Source organism: Balaenoptera acutorostrata, chromosome 5 (genome assembly GCF_949987535.1).
Source record: "Balaenoptera acutorostrata chromosome 5, mBalAcu1.1, whole genome shotgun sequence".
Taxonomy (NCBI): Eukaryota; Metazoa; Chordata; class Mammalia; order Artiodactyla; family Balaenopteridae; genus Balaenoptera; species Balaenoptera acutorostrata.
The window spans coordinates 45693031-45713894 of record NC_080068.1 but is presented as its reverse complement, the minus strand read 5'-3'; the positions used below and the strand labels follow the sequence as shown (position 1 = coordinate 45713894).

The 20864-nt window shown below is 37.4% G+C and overlaps 1 protein-coding gene across 1 annotated transcript; it reads right to left on the bottom strand.

Moving 5' to 3' along the window:
• Positions 1 to 579: 579 nt before the first annotated feature.
• LOC130708283 (ragulator complex protein LAMTOR5-like) lies at positions 580 to 807 on the bottom strand. The gene has a single exon (XM_057547419.1). The coding sequence runs from the start codon at positions 805 to 807 to the stop codon at positions 580 to 582; it is 228 nt and encodes a 75-aa protein (XP_057403402.1).
• Between the last annotated feature and the right edge of the window lie 20057 nt (positions 808 to 20864).

The following is a 20864-nucleotide window of genomic DNA, read 5'->3' as shown; positions in this document are numbered from 1 at the left end:
GAGGGGCGGGATAGGGAGGGTGGGAGGGAGGGAGACGCAAGAGGGAAGAGATATGGGGATATATGTATATGTATAACTGATTCACTTTGTTATAAAGCAGAAACTAACACACCACTGTAAAGCAATTATACTCCAATAAAGATGTTAAAAAAAAAAAAAAAGAAAAGAACAAAGAGAGGGTTTTAGATTTAGAAAGAAATTTCCAAACTCTCATTCATTGGCTGGAGAAATGAAGAGACATAACCAAGGTCATACATGGCTTATTGGTAGCCGTGTGGGACAAGAGCCAAGAATCTCTGATCTCCAGCTCATTGGACCAAAAAAAAAAAAAAAAATGCTATTTTCTTAACTAGTATTTTGCTAAGTCAATCCATAGAATGTCCAAAAGCAGCTTATTCTAAAATTAATGGAAAAGTCTCCAATGCACATTCCTTGACTGGCCTAACTACTGGAACTCTCCTAGTTCTATAAGATAATTAACACAAGGTATGATTGAGTCCCTGTGACAGGCTGCTGGGGAACGGATACGAAATGTCAAGAGACCGTTTTGTGCGCTGCCGTTGTAATGCCATCGTGTTTCTAGATCATGATAATGTTCCCTGATTCTAGACACACCATAGGAATATCAGTGGGGGCCGAGGTCAGCTTAGCTGCTTGCTGGGCTGGAACAAATATCGCCCCAGCATGCTCATCTGACAGGGTTCTGCAGCAGCCCAGATCGAGTGCTTGTGAACCTGTGCACAGGACTCCAACAGTGGATGGATTCTTCACTGTGTCCTCCAGGCACTGCTTCAAGGTCTCCTCCATCCCGCTGTCCGCCCCCGGGCAGGACCCCGAGGTGCGTCACCTTCTCTTTCTTAGTTCTGAAGTTCCAGTTCCCAGTTTAGCTTGCAGGTCACTGCATGGTCTGCAGATCCATCAATAGGAGGCAGCCTACTTTCAGTCAAAAACACTCCAGACACTTTCCCTTCTCAGGGCCTTTGTTACAGGCTAGATTAAACAAAAAGGCTCAGCAGACCTAGATCAGCAAAACTGTCTTGAAATTATTCAATATTTGAAATTTCAAAAGTGAAAACACTAACCTAGTCGTGGTGGAAAAACTGTGAATCAGGTGGAACTTGTTTCCACCTATTTTGTGGTTTAGTCCTGTTTCGCTTTTGAATTACATCGCTATTACATGTGTCTTGGGGAAGAGGAAAACAATAGTCTTTTCAGAATTTAAGTCTTCTTTAGGTCTTAATTTAATCCTGCTTTCACTGTGTGAATGAAGGCGTCTTCTTACCTTCCAGCCGTGGGTCTCACCTTCCATTAACCTTACTTAGGGAAGCCTTCTTGACCCTCCTACTCTACCTCACTCCTGTTAAAATGCCACTTGGTCCTCTATTCCTCCCTTCCGTGGCCCTGGTCTGGGCTGCCATCATCCTTTACCTAGACTACTGTAGCAGCTGCATCACTGGTCTCACTACTCTAACTTCTAATCCTTTCAATCCATTCTCCACACAGCAGCAGACTATTAGAATAGGTCAGATCACTCTCTGCTTAAAATCCTTCAGCAGAGGATTAGAATAAAATCCCACTTCATTAGAATAAAATCATTAGAATAAAATCCCCACTTCTCTCTCTGTCCCATGGAAGCCCCATGATCTGGCTCCTGCCACCCACCCCCCAGCCCCCGACAGCTCTGGTCATTGGATTTCCATAAGGTTCCTGCTCCGGTCATGATCTTTCACCCTCAAGACTTGGCACTTCCTGTTTCCTCTGCCTGGAAATTTTCTACCTCTTCCTAAAATGACAGCTTCTTTCATCTTCAGATCTCAGCTTAAGTATCACCTTCTCTATGGAAATCTTATCAGCTCACAGCCTCTAAAGATGGCCTCACTTTTGTCCCTTTCTTTGTTCGTTTGCTTTCCCATAACGTTTATCACAAGTTATTGTTGCGTCTTTGTTTATTTGTAATTAATTAACTTATTGGTCTTTGGGGCTGAAAGTGAGCTCCATTAAAAAAAAGAGGTGTCTCTGACTCGTTCACATTGGTATTCCCGGTGCCTAGCACATTAACTGGCTCATAATAAGCCACTCAATACATATTTATTGAATGAGTAATCCTTTATTACACACTTTGTGTATATTTATATAAAATTTTACAATTTTAATTGTTTGTATGTGTTCTTTTATTGACTTAATGTCTTCTTCTACTTTACTAAAGTTCTACAAGTCTACTTTGTTCACTGATGTGTTACTGGGACCTTGCAAGTAATAAGGCCCTTGCCGTTATTTATTTCATAAGTAAATGCATTAAATAATTATCAATCAATGGAAGACACTTAAAAAGGTAATACTGAAGAGTCCAGATAGGCCATTGGGTTATAAAACAAAGCAGATGAACTCTGCTTTCAAAAACCTAAACTGGGGAAAGGCAGGTTTCAGCAAGTAATGACTTCCTATAACCCCTTTAATTGCTTAATTCTATCTATAAAAATTAAGATCTAATAATCAGCCTGTTGGACAGAGGTTTAATTTTATTTTTAAATCAGGGATCCAGTCTTGTATTTAGTATCTACTTGAAACGAACTTGGTTTATGGGGATAGGATGTACTTAAAAACATCTATGATGTTTAACAACCTAGTCCTTATTTTTTGGATATTGGTCTCAATATAATCTTGACGGAAAGTTCTGTTCAAGAGGTTTCCAGAATTGATATTGGAGCATAATGTTGGCCTACACTTCTGATCTGTGGGAAAGCTTTTGGGCCATAATGTCAAATGGCTATTGTGGTAAATGGCAAAAATGACAACGAGACCCTGTACCTCCTTCCACCAAGAAGCGGAGTCCATTTCCTAACTGTTGAATCTGTGCTGGCCCTAGAGCTTATTTTGCTCAATAGAATACAGCAAGAGTGATAGTGTGCCAGTTCTAAGTCTCCGTTTCAAAAGGCCTTATAGCTTCATTCTTACTCTCTGAGAAACTTGCAAATGCCATGTGAACAAACTTGGCTAGCCTGCTGGAGAGTGAGAACACAGTGAGAGAGACCCCAGTTCTTTCAGACACCTCAGCGGAAGCCATCCTGGCCAATCCACCAGCTGCCTGCAGATGCATAAGAAAGCCCAGCTGTATTAGTCTGCTAGGACTTATACACACACACACACACACACACACACACACACACAATGGAATATAACTCAGCCATAAAGAAAGAATGAAATCTTGCCATTTGCAACAACAGGAATGGACCTGGAGGGTTTATGTTAAGTAAGTCAGACAGAGAAACACAAATACTGTGTAATTTCACTTATATGTGGAATCTAAAAAAAATGAAACAAACAAAACAGAAACAGATTCATAGATGCAGGGAACAAATTAGTAGTTGCCAGAGGGGACGGAGGTAGGGGGGTTAGGTAAAAATAGGTGAAGGGGATTGAGAGGTACAAATTTCCATTTATAAAATAAATGAATCTTGGGGATATAATATGCAGCAAAAGGAAAATAGTCAATAATATTGTAATAACTCTGTATGGGATTAGACTTGACTTATCATGGTGATCACTTTGTAATGTATTTAAGTGTCAAATCACTACGTTGTACACATGAAACTACCATAATATTGTACATCAACTCTGCTTCAATTTTTTTCTTAAATGCAAAGTACCACAGACTGGGTGGCTTAAACAACAGAAATTTATTTTCTCAAAGTCCTGGAGGCTAAAGGTCTGAGGTCGAAGTTAGCAGGGTTGGTTCCTTTCAAGGGCTCTGAGGGAAGAATCTGTCCCAGGCCTCTCCCCCTGGCTTGTAGACAGCTGTTTTCACGTTGACATAGTGTTCTCCCTGTATCTTCACATCATCTTCCCTCTGTATGCATCCCTGTCCAAATTTTCTCTTCTTACAAGGACACCAGTCATATGCAAATATGCATTTGAGTGGCCACATGGGGGGAATCACACAATTCAGCTTGTAACACTAGCCAAGATTGGTAAAGCAAGGAGAACTGCCCAGCTCAGCCTAGCCCAAACGGTTGACATACAAAATAGAGAGCCAAATAAATAGCTGTTATTTTAAGTTGCTAAATTTTAGAGTAGTTTGTTACCCAGCACAGGTTAACTGACACAGCCATATTTAATTGAATTTCAGTGCATTTACTACTTGTTTTTAAGACTGTAGACTATAGCAGTCTGTTTGAGCTGCTATAACAAAAGACGGGTGGCGTAAACAACAAACATTTATTTCTCATATTTCTGGAGGCTAGGAAGTCCAAGATCAAGGCACTGGCAGTTTTGGTGTCTGATAAGAGCTGTCTTCCTGGTTCATAAGATGGCCATCTTCTCCCTGTATCTTCACATGGAAAAGGGTGAGGGAGCTCTCTAGGGTCTCTTTTATAAAAGAACTGATCCTATTCCTGAGAGCTCCACTCTCTGACCTAATCACCTTCCAAAGGTCCCTCCTCCTGATGCCATCACTTGGGGATTAGGTTTCAACATGTGGATTTGGAGGGAACACAAACATTCAGTCTATGGCAGTTGACTTTCCAGCTATCGCTAAGTGAGTTACAAGAGCTGTGCTGGTTACATGGAAAATTTACTGTGATAAACATTCACTGAAAACATACTTAATCCCTCTAGTACTCCAAGGATGAGCTAGCTGTAATTTACCACAACTAGTTAATTTTTTCTTTCAGGTTATCCTTTGTGAGCTCCAACGGCAGTGATCACTTCAAACTCAGATTTAGTACTTTCCTATCGGTATCTCTGCCAAAAGTATGTTCTTCAAGGTATGTTCTTAACCAAGTTTAACAAGGCCTATTTTCTAAAAAAATCAAATCATCACACCTCATAGCACCCTTACATAGATAGAAAGCATGGTTTATTTATTTTTATGTGTAATGTTCATCTCTAAATACCAATATTTTCACCAAACTTAGTCTTGAGAAGTTAAATTTCATGCATGTAAGAAATGTTTCCCCAACTGAGTAAATATTAAAATGAGCAATTCTCCTTTTTGACAGACAGTGTTAAATGTGTTTGGTCATCAAATTTGACTTAGTATTCCACAGGGTATCCTAATGTTTTTGGCAATATCTCAGAGCTCTTATGAATCTCCCAACCAACTGTTGCTTTGAAGGGCAGTTTCTTCACCTAGCAGGAAGTTTTTCTAGTTTATTCACCTTTACTTAGAGTTCCATATTTTCCTCTTTTAATATTTCCTACATATTTAAGCACAGCTAAAAATGTGACCAAAAAATGTTTTAAAAGTTTTACTTGGTTACGAAGCTTTACTTTTCTCATGCTGGGAAACTGATAATTTGTGATTCTAATTTTAACTGGATTAATCTCACTCAAAAACCCTTCCATGCCTATTGCACATGTTATTGTCCAACTTCATGAAGAATTTAGCAACTACTCTATGTGGAAAATGCTGAGAATTGAGGTGTTTTTGCTGTTGAAGGAACATTACTCATGCTCTAAAATGCAATTTAAACCTAAGTCAATGTTATACGCAAGTTAATTTTTATTTTGAAAATACTTTTGTAAAAGCTTAGTTTCTTTAGGATTCTTGACCAAAAATCATAGACACTCCTACTCTCAAAAGTGCCACTATGTTCCCACCACCACAGTTTCTCACTCTATTGTGGGCTAGCTACCATTCAGCTTCAAAGTGTCAACATTTTCCCCTTGTGGCTATCTGGGGACATGGCTAGGTTTTGCCATTCCTTGAGGGTTACACTGCTTTCCTTTTTGCATTGGCTTTAACTGGGTATCTGCCATTTCCTATGTTCCAGGAAGTCTGCTACTTTCTACCTGGCTCTAATTCAGTTTGTTAGTATACAGCATTTACCTGGCTTATGGACATAGAGTAAAATCCTAGATAATTTCATCTATGCTTGCCAATTGACTATACCAGATAAGAGCCTTACCATCTACATTAGGCTGCCCAGAAATTCTTTTGTGCTTTGACCTTTCATTTTAATAGTCTGTAGCTGGACAGTGTTGGTCTGGCATATAATCATCATTTCTTCGGCTGGGGCCCTCTTTCTGTCTTTCACCTCTGGTAGTGTAATAACCGCTCTACCGTCTTTTTTCTTTTTTAAATTTTCTTTTTATCTTTGCATATTGGAGGGCATGAGAGTTCTCCAATTTTGCTTTGCTTTCTTCCTTACTCTGGAAATGCTCTAGCTCCTTCAGGAGTCTTGATTTTGCCAGAATCAACAAGGAAGCATTTCTTGGTGTCGTCCTTCCTGAGCAGAAAGTCTATGTGCCAGACCATATTAGACAATTTTTTTCTCCAGAACTTTCTAAGTTGAAGTGACATTGGTGTCTGTATTCTTGCAAAAGTCGCCATTGGAATCCCCCTCTTCAAGACTTCCAGCAGCTCCCCCTGTTCAGAAAATACTTCTTTCCCACTCAACAAATTTTCCAGAGATCTGGAGAGAAATGTTTCTCTGTCCAGGAATATCAGTTCGTCTAAAAACAGACAAACAAATAAAATGTGTATCCAGTAACAGCAGCCAGAACTGTACCTTTACCTTCCCCTGATTTACCATTTGAGAAATAGATTTCTGAGTCTGTGGTCACTAGGACTCCAGGGGCCGGGACATAGAACATTAATCTAAATAAATGATTCTGACAGTTTTAATGATAAATATAACTCATGTCAGCTAAACTAATCAGTCATTGTGAGGGTCAGAATAATCTTAAGGCAGGTTTTGTCCTGGGGTCACCCTTTGGGGCATCAGATACCACCTGGGACTGCCTGTATCGCTAGATACACGAAGATCACTAAATATTTGAAAATGGCTTGAAAAGCTTTTTAGGCATCAGATATCCTCAGAAATTCAGATAAATTGGTGGGCTTTGGTTTTCTTTTAAAAAAAAATAGAAGGTAAAAATGCTTAGATAACTGGAATGCATACCAAAAGAAGCAAAAGTGGAAGGAATCAATATTTATTACTCATTTACCCTAGGTGAGACATGTTGCAAAATGATCTCTGTATTCCTCATAATAAACCTTTAAGTAAATTTTACATCTCTATTTTATAAATGAGAAAAGTAAGACTAGAGATGTTAAGCTACCTGCCTGAGGTCATGGGGCACCCTGGCTAGTATGCTGATGTGCTGAAGCCAGGACTGTGACCCCCTTCCAAAGGCCATGCTTATTCCGCTACACTTGTCTGGATTCCTGAGAAGCAGAAGCAAAAAAGAAAAGGCAAGGAGATAGGATTGATTTATTTTGATCATATTTCATACATGATTTATTTTCCATGTATGCTAGAACTTAGGCAAATGATAAGTATGTTGTGTAAGATAGCATCTCGGGATTGAACATGGAGACCTTGAATGTATATGTTTTCTGCAGAGTAAATGATGACTTGAAAAGAATGACAACAAAATTGAAGTTATATTGCTTAGGAGCGAGTAATGTGAATCAAGTAGTCTATGTCCATGCTTTTACTTCCACAGACCATCAGAGAGGCACAGTGTCGTGGTTAAGAACTTGGGCCTCTGGAGCCAGACTGCATGTTCAAGGACCTCTTCTTCCTCTCACCAGCTGTGCAGCTCTGGGCAAGTTACTTAGCCTCTTTTTTTTTTTTTTTTAAACATTCTATTAATTAATTAATTTATTTATTTTTAGCTGTGTTGGGTCTTCATTTCTGTGCGAGGGCTTTCTCTAGTTGCGGCAAGTGGGGGCCACTCTTCATCGCGGTGTGCGGGCCTCTCACTATCGCGGCCTCTCTTGTTGCGGAGCACAGGCTCCAGACGCGCAGGCTCAGTAGTTGTGGCTCACGGGCCTAGTTGTTCCGCGGCATGTGGGATCTTCCCAGACCAGGGCTCGAACCCGTGTCCCCTGCATTGACAGGCAGATTCTCAACCACTGTGCCACCAGGGAAGCCCTACTTAGCCTCTTTTTGCTGCAGTTTCCTCCTTTGTAAAATGGGGATGGCCTTAAAGAACAGCTTACATTGTTGGGTTAAAAGGATTAAATGAGCAATACATAAACATTATTTAGAGCTGTGTCTGGCTTACAGTAAGTACTTAAAGCACGCTGCCTCATTATCTTCTGCTCTGAATCTCAAAAATCCTGTGAATATCTATCTGTTACAAACATAAGTCATAAGAACCTATTGGTAGTATCATTAGACGGTTTCTGGAGTTCTTAAAATAGTTCACAGAGTTCTTGGGAACACAATGTGTATCGTAAGTAGCTGGTAGAGAGGCCTAGACAGCAGGCCATCAAGACCAGTGGTTGAATCCTGATTCTACCACCTATTAGAAATAGAACCAGGGTATCCCAGCTAAGTATTTTTCCATATCTGTAAAATGGGAGAATAGTACCTCAGAGGATTATAGAGGAGATTAATAAAATCATGTTTTGAACAGTATCTAGAGGCTCTCAAGGAATTATTCATGTGTGTATGTATATTTTATATATATATATATATATCATATTATATCATATCAGTTCAGTGCTTTCAAGGCCAGAATATGAATTTCTTTGCTTGGTGTCTTTTGAGCTTACCTACTTAGACCTTATATTGATAATGTCTTAAATCCGTGTGGTATATTTCAGCTTACTCAGTGCTTTACATCCATCATCTCATTTAATCCAGAAAATAACTTTGTGAGACAGGTATCATTATTCTTAGAATGTAGACTCAGGATCACAAAGTTGCTAAGTAATTGAGCTGGAACTTGAACCCAGACCTTCTGAGTAAAGGCGTCTAATGATAGTTTTTCATGTTTCTCTACTTTCTTCTGAATGTTCTCAGGAAAAAAATTTTTAAGAGTATGTAGACCAGGAGTTATACATGTCTCCACCATATATGTTACATTGGCCAAAGTGAAACCAAGAAAGAAAGTCTTTCCTGAAAGCAAGTAGATAGTCTCAGAGTAGAGAAAAGGAGAAAGAAACACAATGATATGCTTCATCTTTTGCAAATATCTTTCCTTTGCAGTTCTCAAGTCAGTAAGAATCATGTGACAGATTAGTTTACAGAGTTCCCATTGAAATCTGTGAACCCAAAAAAGGTAGGCAGGAAAATAAACTGGACAGACAATCAAACTTTTTATATTTTATGTTTTCACTTATTTTTTAAAATATATTCTGTTTTCATACACACACAAATATGAACATTGAGAAACCATTTTAAAACCCGGGAGAAGTATTATTAAATTACAAAAAAGACATAGTTGATAGGGATGTGTAGATAATTACTATGATTTTTTTCCCCATAATCCACTGTCAATAACTTATTCCAGTGGTATAAGCTGACATTTACTTTCTTACCTTTTTTAAACTCCTGGGTTTCGGCTAAAGTTCAGTTTCCAGGAAATCTCTCCCCATTTGGGGTGACTGTGTACCACAGCCTCAAATTCCTCCCAAGTCCCTTGCCCATGTACACAGTCACACAACTCACCGTCTGTTCAGGCTGGTTTGGTCGACAGCGCCCATGTGACAAAATTATATCCCTCGGAAAGGAACTGGAATGAAAGAGAACAGATGTTACCCACTCAAAGACGGGTTTAGTAGGAAACCATGGACGCTGGCTGGCCATGATCACAAGCTTTGCCAGCAGGCTCTGATTTTTGAATTTTGGTCCCTTGTATCTGTCATGCTTCTTTTTAAAGAGTGCTGAGATGAAGAAAATATAAAACCAAGTCTTTTTTATCCAGGAAGGCAGCCCTGCTGATTTTCACACTGAGAAGTTTAAACAGAGAGGTAGAAGATCAGGATATTATAATAACCACTTTCTCCTTGATGGAGAAAAAAACACGGGGGTGTTACAAGTCGAATATAAATATCGATACCTTGACAAGCCAAGAAGGACTAAAGAAATAAGATTGTGAATCAAGCTGTGCTGTGATTCACTTTCGGTTAATGAAACTAACGGACTGACTAAATTTTTTTTGGCCCAAGTGATGCATTTAAATGCCTGGTTATTTGCTATTTCATTCAATATCACACATTCCTTCTCCCACACTGAAGAGAACACTGTCACTTAGAATATCGGGGCTTTCTGTTGTTCCCTGTGACTGTTCTGTGAGCTTGTTTATCAGCTACACAGATGTGCTACAAGGCCTTTAGTTGGTTTGGGACCGCAAGTGAGTGTGTGGTGCAGAAAAGACCTCACCTCACCGTGCAATTTAACAGATCCCAAAAAAAGGAACAAAAATCCTGAGAGAAGGCATTCATAACAGTAAAAATTACGGTTGGTGAAACTTGGCTGAATTGGCTGAGGAATTCTTCATCCTTCTAAAAAGATTTGCCTCATGTATTGGGGTTAAGTTCAGTCCTGAAAGGACCTATTTGAAATGCTGTTCTAGCATGTGGCGGAGGACATACTACCCCAAATTAACCACACACAAATGCCATTTTTAGTCTTTCAACATTTGATTAAAACAAGGGTTCACATCCTTTGAAGCACAATTCTTTATGGTTGCAGTATAGTCGGTAAGCGTTGACCTACATATTATATTCTGATTAAGTGAATATTCTGGTAAGATAAGATGTTACCCATAATCAATTTTTATTTCAATGTTTATTTTTTGAGAATCATGCTAACGTGTTAGACTAGTGTTCTCTGCTTTGAAACTCATAGTATATGGAATATAATTGAATTATTTCTTTAAAAATGGTAACCTAAAAACAGAGTAAGATATTAAATATCTTAAAAAGTAGCCTTTTGAATTTGTAATCACTATGAATGTAGGGCCTTGGAAATAGAACATAAAAAAGGAAATATCTGAATAAGGAATCTGGCCTCCAGAACAATGCTTTTGATACCTTTAAGTATCTTGGCATGCTTTTAGTTTCCCATTATGATTATTAATGTATATATTTTAAGTGATGTTGAAGAAGATGACGACTTGTACCAAGCTAAGGCTATATTCTAAAAGAGCTATTTGTAAAAATTCCATGATTTATGAACACAGCAGTATGATTCATAATAGCTGGAATATGGGAGCAAACCAAGTATCTATTGACAGATAATTGGATAAACAAAATGTGATATATACATACAATGGAATATTATTCACCTTATTCATACAATGGAATATTATCTAGCCTTAAAAAGGAAGGAAATTCTGTCACATGCTGCAATATGGATGAACCATGGGGACATTATCTAAGTAAAATAAGCCAGTCACAAAAAGGCAAATACTGTGTGATTCTACTTACATGAGATACTGAGAGTACATAGTCAATTTTATAGAAAGAGAAAGTAGAATGATGATTGCCAAGAGTAGGGGTAGGGGGTGATGGGGAATTGCTGTTTGATTGGTACAGAGTTTCAGTTTTTTTGTTTTTCCCACATAAAAACACTTTATTACCATATTAAATAACAAGTTTATCTTTCTTTTTCTTTTATCCCAACACCCCCCCACCCTCCCACTTCCCCCCTTGGTGTCCATACGTTTGTTCTCTACATCTGTGTCTCTATTTCTGCCTTGAAAACCAGTTCATCTGCACCATTTTTCTAGATTCCACATATACGCGTTAATATACGATATTTGTTTTTCTCTTTCTGACTTACTTCACTCTGTATAACAGTCTCTAGGTCCATCCACTTCTCTGCAAATGACCCAGTTTCGTTCCTTTTTATGGCTGAGTAATATTCTGTTGTATATATGTACCACTTCTTCTTTATCCATTCATCTGTCGATGGGCATTTAGGTTGCTTCCATGACCTGGCTATTGTAAATAGTGCTGCAATGAACATTGGGGTGCATGTGTCTTTTTGAATTATGGTTTTCTCTGGGTATATGCCCAGTAGCTGGGTCATATGGTTGTTCTATTTTTAGTTTTTTAAAGAACCTCCATACTGTTCTCCATAGTGGCTGTATCAATTTACATTCCCACCAACAGTGCAAGAGGGTTCCCTTTTCTCCACACCCTCTCCAGCATTTGTTGTTTGTAGATTTTCTGATGCTGCCCATTCTAACCAGTATGAGATGATACCTTGTTGTAGTTTTGATTTGCATTTCTCTAATAATTAGTGATGTTGAGCAGCTTTTCATGTGCCTCTTGGCCATCTGTATGTATTCTTTGCAGAAATGTCTATTTAGGTCTTCTGCCCATTTTTTGATTGGGTTGTTTGTTTTTTTGATATTGAGCTGCATGTGCTGTGTATATATTTTGGAGATTAATCATTTGTCCGTTTATTTGTTTGCAAATGTTTTCTCCCATTCTGAGGGTTGTCTTTTCATTTTGTTTATAGTTTCCTTTGCTGTGCAAAAGCTTTTAAGTTTCATTAGGTCCCATTTGTTTATTTTTGTTTTTATTTCCACTACCCTACGAGGTGGGTAAAAAAGATCTTGCTGTGATTTATGTCAAAGAGTGTTCTTCCTATGTTTTCCTCTAAGAGTTTTATAGTGTCCAGTCTTACATTTAGGTCTGTAATCCATTTTGAGTTTATTTTTGTGTATGGTGTTTAGGGAGTGTTCTAATTTCATTCTTTTACATGTAGCTGTCCAGTTTTCTCAGCACCACTTATTGAAGAGACTGTCTTTTCTCCATTGTATATCCTTGCTTCCTTTGTCATAGATTAGTTGACATAGGTACGTGGGTTTACCTCTGGGCTTTCTATCCTGTCACATCGACCTATACTTCTGTTTTTGTGCCAGTACCGCATTGTCTTGATTACTGTAGCTTGGTAGCATAGTCTGAACTCAGGGAGTCTGATTCCTCCAGCTCCGTTTTTCCTTCTCAGTATTGCTTTGGCTATTCGGGGTCTTTGATGTCTCCAAACAAATTTTAATATTTTTTGTTCTAGTTCTGTAAAAATGCCATTGATAATTTGACAGGGATTGCATTGAATCTGTAGATTGCTTTGAGTAGTATTGTCATTTTCACAATATTGATTCTTCCAATCCAAGAACATGGTATTTCTCTCCATCTGTTTGTGTCATCTTTGATTTCTTTCATCAGTGTCTTATAGTTTTCTGAGTACAGGTCTTTTACCTCCTTAGGTAGGTTTATTCCTAGGTATTTTCTACTTTTTGTTGCAATGGTGAATGGGATTGTTTCCTTAATTTCTCTTGCTGATCTTTCATTGTTAGCATATAGGAATGCAAGAGATTTCTATGCATTAATTTTGTATCCTGCAACTTTACCAGATTCATTGATTAGCTCTAGTAGTTTTCTGGTGGCATCTTTAGGATTCTCTATGTATAGCATCATGTCATCTGCAAACAGGGGCAGTTTTACTTCATCTTTTCCAATTTATATTCCTTTTATTTCTTTTGATTCTCTGATTGCCCTGGCTAGGACTTCCAAAACTATGTTGAATAATAGTGGCGAGAGTGGATATCCTTGTCTTGTTTCTGATCTTAGAGTAAATGCTTTCAGTTTTTCACCATTGAGAATGATGTTTGCTGTGGGTTTGTCATATATGGCCTTTATTATGTTGAGGTAGGTTCCCTCTGTGCCCACTTTCCAGAGAGTTTTTATCATAAATGGGTGTTGAATTTTGTCAAAAGCTTTTTCTGCATCTATTGAGATGATCATATGGTTTTTATTCTTCAGTTTGTCAATATGGTGTATCACATTGATTGATTTGCATATATTGAAGAATCCTTGCATCCCTGGGATAAATCCCACTTGATGATGGTGTATGATCCTTTTAATGTTGTTGAATTCTGTTTGCTAGTATTTTGTTGAGGATTTTTGCGTCTATATTCATCAGTGATATTGGTCAGTATTTTTCTTTTTTTGTAGTATCTTTGTCTGGTTTTCATGTCAGGGTGATGGTGGCCTCGTAGAATGAGTTTGGGAGTGTTCCTTCCTCTACAATTTTTCAGAAGAGTTTGAGAAGGATGGGTGTTAGCTCTTCTCTAAATGTTTGATAGAATTCACCTGTGAAGCCATCTGGTCCTGAACTTTTGTTTGTTGGAAGATTTTTAATCATAGTTTCAATTTCATTACTTGTGATTGGTCTGTTCATATTTTCTATCTCTTCCTGGTTCAGTCTTGGAAGCTTATACCTTTCTAAGAATTTGTCCATTTCTTCCAGGTTGTCCATTTTATTGGCATGGAGTGGCTTGTAGTAGTCTCTTATGATGCTTTGTATTTCTGCTGTGTCCCTTGTAACTTCTCCTTTTTCATTTCTAATTTTATTGATTTGAGGCCTCTCCCTCTTTCTCTTGATGAGTTTGGCTAATGGTTTATCAATTTTGTTTATCTTCTCAAAGAACCAGCTTTTAGTTTTATTGAGCTTTGCTATTATTTTCTTTGTTTCTATTTCATTTATTTCTGCTCTGATCTTTATGATTTCTTTCCTTCTACTAACTCTGGGTTTTATTTGTTCTTCTTTCTCTAGTTCCTTTAGGTGTAAGGTTAGAGTGTTTATTTGAGACTTTTCTTGTTTCTTGAGGTAGGCTTGTATTGCTATAAGCTTCCCTCTTAGAAGTGCTTTTGCTGCATCCCATAGGTTTTGGATCATCGTGTTTTCATTGTCATTTGTCTCTAGGTATTTTTTGATTTCCTCTTTGACTTCTCCAGTGATCTCTTGATTATTTAGTAAGATACTGTTTAGCCTCCATGTGTTTGTGTTTTTTTTTTTTTCCACACACACACACTGTATTTTATTTTTACAAGAGATAGATAGACTGACACCAAGCATTGTACATGGATGACCACAACAAAAGCAACAATGATTGCAATTACCAAACATGAAACACACTTATACTATGTCATAATATTGACATTCAGTCCAGTAATCCTCCACTGTAACAGCTCCTTTACTTTGCAGTGAAAATTGATTTGTATATTCTTTTCCTCTGAGTCCTTGTGGGATTTTTTTTTTTTAATTCAGACAGAAAGTCACAAAAATTATACTCATCCTCATCAGTTCACTCAGTCCCATGTAATTTCTTTTTTTTCATCTTGATCTTTTGTTAGCACTTTTATGAGTTCATCAGTTTTTCATTAGAGTTCTGAAAATGCTTATTCATTCAGTTCAGCAGTACAGTCAGTTACCAGAAACCTGTACTTGTCAGAGTCTTTTCCATGAATTTCTTGAAGATGAAACTCTTTTATAGGAACATATTTGCAAAATCATCAGAGTACACCCAGAACTGTCTGTAAATGACAAAAGACTTAAAAATGACCATGGTTAAAGATTTGATGAAAGTTCATAATAATGCAGTTGACAAGAAAATTAGTTATTTCTGAGATATACATTTTAAAGTAATAACTAGGATTATTACTTATAACATTATACCAGAACATATAAGATTTTTAGACGTTTCCTGTAATGTCTGAAACATTTATATTAACATATTTCCATACATATTTCCATACAAATACAAATATAAGATTTTTAGAAATTTCATGTAATGTCTGAAACATTTATATTAACATATTTCCATACATATTTCCATACAAATACAAATATAAGATTTTTAGAAATTTCATGTAATGTCTGAAACATTTATATTAACATATTTCCATACATATTTCCATACAAATACAAATATAAGATTTTTAGAAATTTCATGTAATGTCTGAAACATTTATATTAACATATTTCCATACATATTTCCATACAAATACAAATATAAGATTTTTAGAAATTTCATGTAATGTCTGAAACATTTATATTAAAATATTTCCATACAAATAACCCAATGAAAGTTTAGTATTAGTTGTTTTGTTTGTTTTTTTATACTGCAGGTTCTTATTAGGCATCAGTTTTATACACATCCGTGTATACATGTCAATCCCAATCGCCCAATTCAGCACATCACCATCCCCACCTCATCGCAGTTTTCCCCCCTTGGTGTCCATATGTCCATTCTCTACATCTGTGTCTCAACTTCTGCCCTGCAAACTGGCTCATCTGTACCATTTTTCTACGTTCCACATACATGCATTAACATACGATATTTGTTTTTCTCTTTCTGACTTACTTCACTCTGTATGACAGTCTCTAGATCCATCCACTTCTCAACAAATGACTCAATTTCGTTCCTTTTTATGGCTGAATAATATTCCATCGTATATATGTACCACAACTTCTTTATCCATTCGTCTGTTGATGGGCATTTAGGTTGCTTCCATGACCTGGCTATTGTAAATAGTGCTGCAATGAACATTCGGGTGCACGTGTCTTTTTGAATTACGGTTTTCTCTGGGTATATGCCCAGTAGTGGGATTGCTGGGTCATATGGTAATTCTATTTTTAGTTTTTTAAGGAACCTCCATATTGTTCTCCATAGTGGCTGTATCAATTTACAATCCCACCAACAGTGCAAGAGGGTTCCCTTTTCTCCACACCCTCTCCAGCATTTGTTGTTTGTAGATTTTCTGATGATGCCCATTCTAACAGGAGTGAGGTGATACCTCATTGTAGTTTTGATTTGCATTTCTCTAATAATTAGTGATGTTGAGCATCTTTTCATGTGCTTCGTGGCCGTCTGTATGTCTTCTTTGGAGAAATGTCTATTTAGGTCTTCTACCCATTTTTGGATTGGGGTGTTTGTTTCTTTGATATTGAGCTGAATGAGCTGTTTATATATTTTGGAGATTAATCCTTTGTCCGTTGATTCATTTGCAAATATTTTCTCCCATTCTGAGGGTTGTCTTTTCGTCTTGTTTATGGTTTCCTTTGCTGTGCAAAAGCTTTGAAGTTTCATTAGGTCCCACTTGTTTATTTTTGTTTTTATTTCCATTACTCTAGGAGGTGGATCGAAAAAGATCTTGCTGTGATTTATGTCAAAGAGTGTTCTTCCTATGTTTTCCTCTAAGAGTTTTATAGTGTCCAGTCTTATATTTAGGTCTCTAATCCATTTTGAGTTTATTTTTGTGTATGGTGTTAGGGAGTATTCTAATTTCATTCTTTTACATGTGGCTGTCCAGTTTTCCCAGCACCACTTATTGAAGAGACTGTCTTTTCTCCATTGTATATCTTTGCCTCCTTTGTCATAGATTAGTTGACCATAGGTGCGTGGGTTAATCTCTGGGCTTTCTATCTTGTTCCATTGATCTATGTTTCTGTTTTTGTGCCAGTACCATATTGTCTTGATTACTGTAGCTTTGTAGTATAGTCTGAAGTCAGGGAGTCTGATTCCTCCAGCTCCATTTTTTTGCCTCAAGACTGCTTTGGCTATTCGGGGTCTTTTGTGTCTCCATACAAATTTTAAGATGATTTGTTCTAGCTCCGTAAAAAATGCCATTGGTAATTTGATAGGGATTGCATTGAATCTGTAGATTGCTTTGGGTAGTATACTCATTTTCAAAATGTTGATTCTTCCAATCCAAGAACATGGTATATCTCTCCATCTGTTGGTATCATCTTTAATTTCTTTCATCAGTGTCTTATAGTTTTCTGCATACAGGTCTTTTGTCTCCTTAGGTAGGTTTATTCCTAGGTATTTTATTCTTTTTGTTGCAATGGTAAATGGGAGTGTTTCCATAATTTCTCTTTCAGATTTTTCATCATTAGTGTATAGGAATGCAAGAGATTTCTGTGCATTAATTTTGTAACCTGCAACTTTACCATATTCATTAATTAGCTCTAGCAGTTTTCTGGTGGCAGTTTTAGGATTCTCTATGTATAGTATCATGTCATCCGCAAACAGTGACAGTTTTACTTCTTCTTTTCCAATTTGTATTCCTTTTATTTCTTTTTCTTCTCTGATTGCCGTGGCTAGGACTTCCAGAACTATGTTGAATAATAGTGGTGAGAGTGGACATCCTTGTCTCGTTCCTGATCTTAGAGGAAATGCTTTCAGTTTTTCACCATTGAGAATGATGTTTGCTGTGGGTTTGTCATATATGGCCTTTATTATGTTGAGGTAGGTTCCCTCTATGCCCACTTTCTGGAGAGTTTTTATCATAAATGGGTGTTGAATTTTGTCAAAAGCTTTTTCTGCATCTATTGAGATGATCATATGGTTTTTATTCTTCAATTTGTTAATATGGTGTATCACATTGATTGATTTGCGTATATTGAAGAATCCTTGCATCCCTGGGATAAATCCCACTTGATCGTGGTGTATGATCCTTTTAATGTGTTGTTGGATTCTGTTTGCTAGTATTTTGTTGAGGATTTTTGCATCTATATTCATCAGTGATATTGGTCTGTAATTTTCTTTTTTTGTAGTGTCTTTGTCTGGTTTTGGTATCAGGGTGATGGTGGCCTCATAGAATGAGTTTAGGAGAGTTCCTTCCTCTGCAATTTTTTGGAAGAGTTTGAGAAGGATGGGTGTTAGCTCTTCTCTAAATGTTTGATAGAATTCACCTGTGAAGCCATCTGGTCCTGGACTTTTGTTTGTTGGAAGATTTTTAATCACAGTTTCAATTTCATTACTTGTGATTGGTCTGTTGATATTTTCTGTTTCTTCCTGATTCAGTCTTGGAAGGTTATACCTTTCTAAGAATTTGTCCATTTCTTCCAGGTTGTCCATTTTATTGGCATAAAGTTGCTTGTAGTAGTCTCTTAGGATGTTTTGTATTTCTGCGGTGTCTGTTGTAACTTTTCCTTTTTCATTTCTGATTTTATTGATTTGAGTCCTCTCCCTCTTTTTCTTGATGAGTCTGGCTAATGGCTTATCAATTTTGTTTATCTTCTCAAAGAACCAACTTTTAGTTTTATTGATCTTTGCTATTGTTTTCTTTGTTTCTATTTCGTTTATTTCTGCTCTGATCTTTATGATTTCTTTCCTTCTGCTAACTTTGGGTTTTGTTTGTTCTTCTTTCTCTAGTTTCTTTAGGTGTAAGGTTAGATTGTTTACTTGAGATTTTTCTTGTTTCTTTAGGTAGGCTTGTATAGCTATAAACTTCCCTCTTAGAACCGCTTTTGCTGCATCCCATAGGTTTTGGGTCGTCGTGTTTTCATTGTCATTTGTCTCTAGGTATTTTTTTATTTCCTGTTTGATTTCTTCAGTGATCTCTTGGTTATTTAGTAACGTATTGTTTAGCCTCCATGTGTTTGTCTTTTTTACGTTTTTTTCCCTGTAATTCATTTCTAATCTCATAGCGTTGTGGTCAGAAAAGATGCTTGACATGATTTCAATTTTCTTAAATTTACTGAGGCTTGATTTGTGACCCAAGATGTGATCTATCCTGGAGAATGTTCCGTGTGCACTTGAGAAGAACGTGTAATCTGCCGTTTTTGGATGGAATGTCCTATATATATCAATTAAATCTATCTGGTCTATTGTGTCATTTAAAGCTTCTGTTTCCTTATTTATTTTCATTTTGGATGATCTGTCCATTGGTGTAAGTGAGGTGTTAAAGTCCCCCACTATTATTGTGTTACTGTCGATTTCCTCTTTTATAGCTGTTAGCAGTTGCCTTATGTATTGAGGTGCTCCTATGTTGGGTGCATATATATTTATAATTGTTATATCTTCTTCTTGGATTGATCCCTGGATCATTATGTAGTGCCCTTCCTTGTCTCTTGTAACATTCTTTATTTTAAAGTCTATTTTATCTGATATGAGTATAGCTACTCCAGCTTTCTTTTGATTTCCATTTGCATGGAATATCTTTTTCCATCCCCTCACTTTCAGTCTGTATGTGTCCCTAGGTCTGAAGTGGGTCTCTTGTAGACAGCATATATATGGGTCTTGTTTTTGTATCCATTCAGCCAGTCTATGTCTTTTGGTTGGGGCATTTAATCCATTCACGTTTAAGGTAATTATCGATATGTATGTTCCTATGACCATTTTCTTAATTGTTTTGGGTTTGTTTTTGTAGGTCCTTTTCTTCTCTTGTGTTTCCCAGTTAGAGAAGTTCCTTTAGCATTTGTTGTAGAGCTGGTTTGGTGGTGCTGAATTCTCTTAGCTTTTGCTTGTCTGTAAAGCTTTTGATTTCTCCATCAAATCTAAATGAGATCCTTGCTGGGTAGAGTAATCTTGGTTGTAGGTTCTTCCCTTTCATCACTTTAAGTATTTCATGCCACTCCCTTCTGGCTTGCAGAGTTTCTGCTGAGAAATCAGCTGTTAACCTTATGGGGGTTCCCTTGTATGTTATTTGTCGTTTTTCCCTTGCTGCTTTCAATAATTTTTCTTTGTCTTTAATTTTTGCCACTTTGATTACTATGTGTCTCGGCGTGTTTCTCCTTGGGTTTATTCTGTATGGGACTCTCTGCGCTTCCTGGACTTGGGTGGCTATTTCCTTTCCCATGTTAGGGAAGTTTTCGATTATAATCTCTTCAAATATTTTCTCTGGTCCTTTCTCTCTCTCTTCTCCTTCTGGGACCCCTATAATGCGAATGTTGTTGCGTTTAATGTTGTCCCAGTGGTCTCTTAGGCTGTCTTCATTTCTTTTTATTCTTTTTTCTTTAGTCTGTTCCGCAGCAGTGAATTCCACCATTCTGTCTTCCAGGTCACTTATCCGTTCTTCTGCCTCAGTTATTCTGCTATTGATTCCTTCTAGTGTAGTTTTCATTTCAGTTATTGTATTGGTCATCTCTGTTTGTTTGTTCTTTAATTCTTCTAGGTCTTTGTTAATCATTTCTTGCATCTTCTCAATCTTTGCCTCCATTCTTATTCCGAGGTCCTGGATCATCTTCACTATCATTATTCTGAATTCTTTTTCTGGAAGGTTGCCTATCTCCACCTCATTTAGTTGTTTTTCTGGGGTTTTTTCTTGTTCCTTCATCTGGTACATAGCCCTCTGCCTTTTCATCTTCTCTGTCTTTCTGTAACTGTGGTTTTTGGTCCACAGGCTGCAGGATTGTAGTTTTTCTTGCTTCTGTTGTCTGCCCTCTGGTGGTTGAGGCTATCTAAGAGGCTTGATGGGAGGCTCTGGTGGTGGGTAGAGATGACTGTTGCTGTGGCGGTCAGAGCTCAGTAAAACCTTAATCCACTTGACTGTTGATGGGTGGGGCTGGGTTCCCTCCCTGTTGCTGTGGCGATCAGAGCCCAGT

Coding starts and splice junctions, on each gene's coding strand:
- LOC130708283 (XM_057547419.1), bottom strand. CDS start 807: ATGGAGGAGACCTTGAAGCAGTGCCTGGAGGACACAGTGAAGAATCCA.